The sequence below is a fragment of the Primulina huaijiensis genome, chromosome 5, assembly GCF_012295235.1.
Source record: "Primulina huaijiensis isolate GDHJ02 chromosome 5, ASM1229523v2, whole genome shotgun sequence".
Classification (NCBI taxonomy): Eukaryota; Viridiplantae; Streptophyta; class Magnoliopsida; order Lamiales; family Gesneriaceae; genus Primulina; species Primulina huaijiensis.
Window position 1 is genome coordinate 21,334,698 of NC_133310.1, and position 3,012 is coordinate 21,337,709.

A 3,012-nucleotide genomic window follows, 5' to 3' on the forward strand; every position below is an offset into this window, starting at 1 on the left:
TCCAGGTAAGAATCGGCTATACGTGTTTGATTTTGTTTTTGATGGTTCTCTCTGCGTGATTTGTGTTTCTTCATCTTGGTTGTCTTTTTCTCTGTTGACCATGACTTGTTTGATGAAATGCCAATCACCCTTTTATTTTGGACGAAAAATCTGTGCTGTGGAAGTCTGATGCATGTTTGTGTATTTATAGATAAATTGGATGGAGTGGATGCAATTTAAATCTGTGCTGTGGAAATCCGATCACCCCTTTACAAAATCGCTTTAAATAATGATGATGTAGACGTAGTAGATGCAATTTAAAATTACAGAATGCATCGAACAATTGTTCTAGCCAGGCTTTGGATTTATCGTGAAATGTGATTCAATGACTGCTTGTGTGGGTTAAAGTCAATATTTTTGAAGGAATTTTTTATATTTTGTACTGAATCCTATGCTTTTGAAGTAAATCATTTGCTTTGGTTATTTTATTTGCTTTTGAAGTAAATCATTTGCTTTTGAAGTAATATCATGTGCTTTTAAAGTAAATCATTTGCTTCCGTACAAATATGATGTAGAACTTGAAATTATTATGGTTATTTTATTATTTATGATGATAAATAAAAATTGAGTTTTCTCCTAAAATTTTCAATTAAAAGTTAGATTATCATGTGATAGCAGATTTCTTGTTATTCGAATTTTTTTAATCCTTAATTAATATGTCAATTTGATGAGTCATTAATTGGTTGTTGTTTGAATATTTGTTTACGACCAATTGATTCTTGAGTCTTGATTGTTTGTTGTTGATTTATTGATTGACAATTACTTGTTTATTTGTTGATAATTATTTTAGGATTATAACTTGAACTATTTCAAAATGGAACATCAATCTGCTGCAAAGAAAGGAAAAACATTGATATCCTCTTTTTTTAAGAAGAGAGATCGTCAAGCTAGTGAAGATACTTCAATTCCTACAGTCCTTACAGTGCAGCATCAATCCAGTGAAAGCCTTCCATTTCTCAATATCCAAATTCCTTCATGTTCCTCTCCTAGAGACGATCATCAGCCATCATCTTCTTGTATTGAACGAGATCCGAGAAAAAGAAAACAGATATGTGAATATCATGTTAATGTACGAGATGAGATAAGACGTTCATATCTAAATATGGGGCCTTATCAACCAGATATGTTGGAGTATCCAGGTACAAAATTTGGAAGTCAGAATCGTCGTTTTCAGAAAAAATGGTTCCAGAAATTTCATTGGTTGGAGTATTCGCCTTCAACAAATAAGGCATATTGTTTCTATTGTTTTATTTTCCTGAATGATGTTAATTCATCTAATATCTCGGCATTGGTCAATGAAGGATTTGACAATTGGAAAAAGATAAGCCAAGGAAAAACATGTGTTTTTCTTGCCCATATTGGTTCTACAGCTTCTTCGCCTCATACTATGTGTGAGAGAAATGCTGAAAATTTGATGAGGCCCTCACAACATATTGATAAAGTGATGCATGTACAATCTAAAGAGGAAAAAGAGAAAAATCGTTTGCGTTTGAGCACCTCAATTGTAGCTGTTCGTTGGCTAGCACTTCAAGGTTGTGCGTTTAGAGGTAACGATGAATCTCTATCTTCATCTAATCGTGGAAATTTTCTTGAATTGGTGAAGGCTTTTGCAAAAATGAATACAGAAATTGATGAAGTTGTGCTTGAGAATGCTCCAAAAAATGCCCAATATATCGCTCCAGAAATTCAAAAAGAGATTTTACATATTATGGCCAATAGAGTACGACAAATGGTTCATGAAGAAGTTGGAGATAAATACTTCTGTATTCTTGTTGATGAAGCCCGAGATATATCTAAACGAGAGCAAATGGCCATTAAATTGAGGTTTGTGAACAATCATGGGATTTTGACAGAAAGATTTTTTGCCATCAAAAGTGTTAGTGGCACTACCTCAATGAATTTGAAAAATGAGATATCAAATGTTCTTGTTCATCATGATCTCCATGTTAAGAAAATCAGAGGCCAAGGATATGATGGTGCTAGCAATATGCGTGGAGCGTGGAATGGACTTCAAGCATTATTTCTCAAAGATTGTCCCTATGCATACTATGTACACTGTTTTGCACATCGTTTACAACTGACATTGGTTTCTGCAGCTAAGGATGTTAGTGTTATTTGGGAATTCTTTTCTCATTTGGACAATATTGTTAACATTGTCACTTCTTCTACTAAGCGCATTGCTGAATTACATACTGCACAAAGAAATGAAATTGAGTATATGTTGTCAATTGGAGAACGTGATTCTGGAAGTGGTGCAAATCAGATTGGTAATTTGCAACGAGCAGGAGCTACTCGTTGGAGTTCTCACTATGATTCAGTAAAAAGCTTGATAGTTATGTACAATGCAACTTGCAAAGTTTTTGAAGTTCTCAGTGATCATTCTCCAAATAGAAGAGCTAAGGCTGAAGTTCAGGGGATTTACAGAAACATGGCAAGCTTTGAATTTGTGTTTATTTTGCACTTAATGCATAAAATTATGAGAACAACAGATACTCTTTGTCAAATTCTTCAAAGAAAATCTCAAGACATTTTGACTGCTATTACATTTGTCACTACTACCAAAACTAGCCTTCAAGAATTTAGAGAATGTGGGTGGAACGAATTTCTTCAGGAAGTTAAAGTTTTTTGCTCAAGAAATGAAATTGATGTGCCTGACCTTGACTGTCTATATAAGATTGGACGTTCCTGTCGGCAAACTACAATAGAACATCATTACCACTTTGATGTTTTTAATGCAGCAATAGATTTCATTTTGATGGAGTTAAATACTCGGTTCAATGAGTCATCGATGGAACTTCTTTATCTTAGTACAGCTTTAGATCCTAAAAATTCATTTAACTCATTTAACAGTGATGATATTTGCAAGCTTGCAACGAAGTTTTATCCTGGAGATTTCACAGATTAAGAAATTGTTGCTTTGGAGTATGAATTGATACATTATAAACTTGATGTGATGCAGAATTTAAAGGTTTC

At 33.7% G+C, this 3,012-nt stretch overlaps 1 protein-coding gene across 1 annotated transcript; it reads left to right on the top strand.

The window, feature by feature from the left end:
- On the top strand, window positions 1–3,012 carry LOC140977079 (uncharacterized). Its single transcript, XM_073441638.1, has 2 exons — window positions 1–5; window positions 830–3,012. The coding sequence occupies exon 2, from the start codon at window positions 854–856 to the stop codon at window positions 2,942–2,944; it is 2,091 nt and encodes a 696-aa protein (XP_073297739.1). The 5' UTR covers window positions 1–5; window positions 830–853; the 3' UTR covers window positions 2,945–3,012.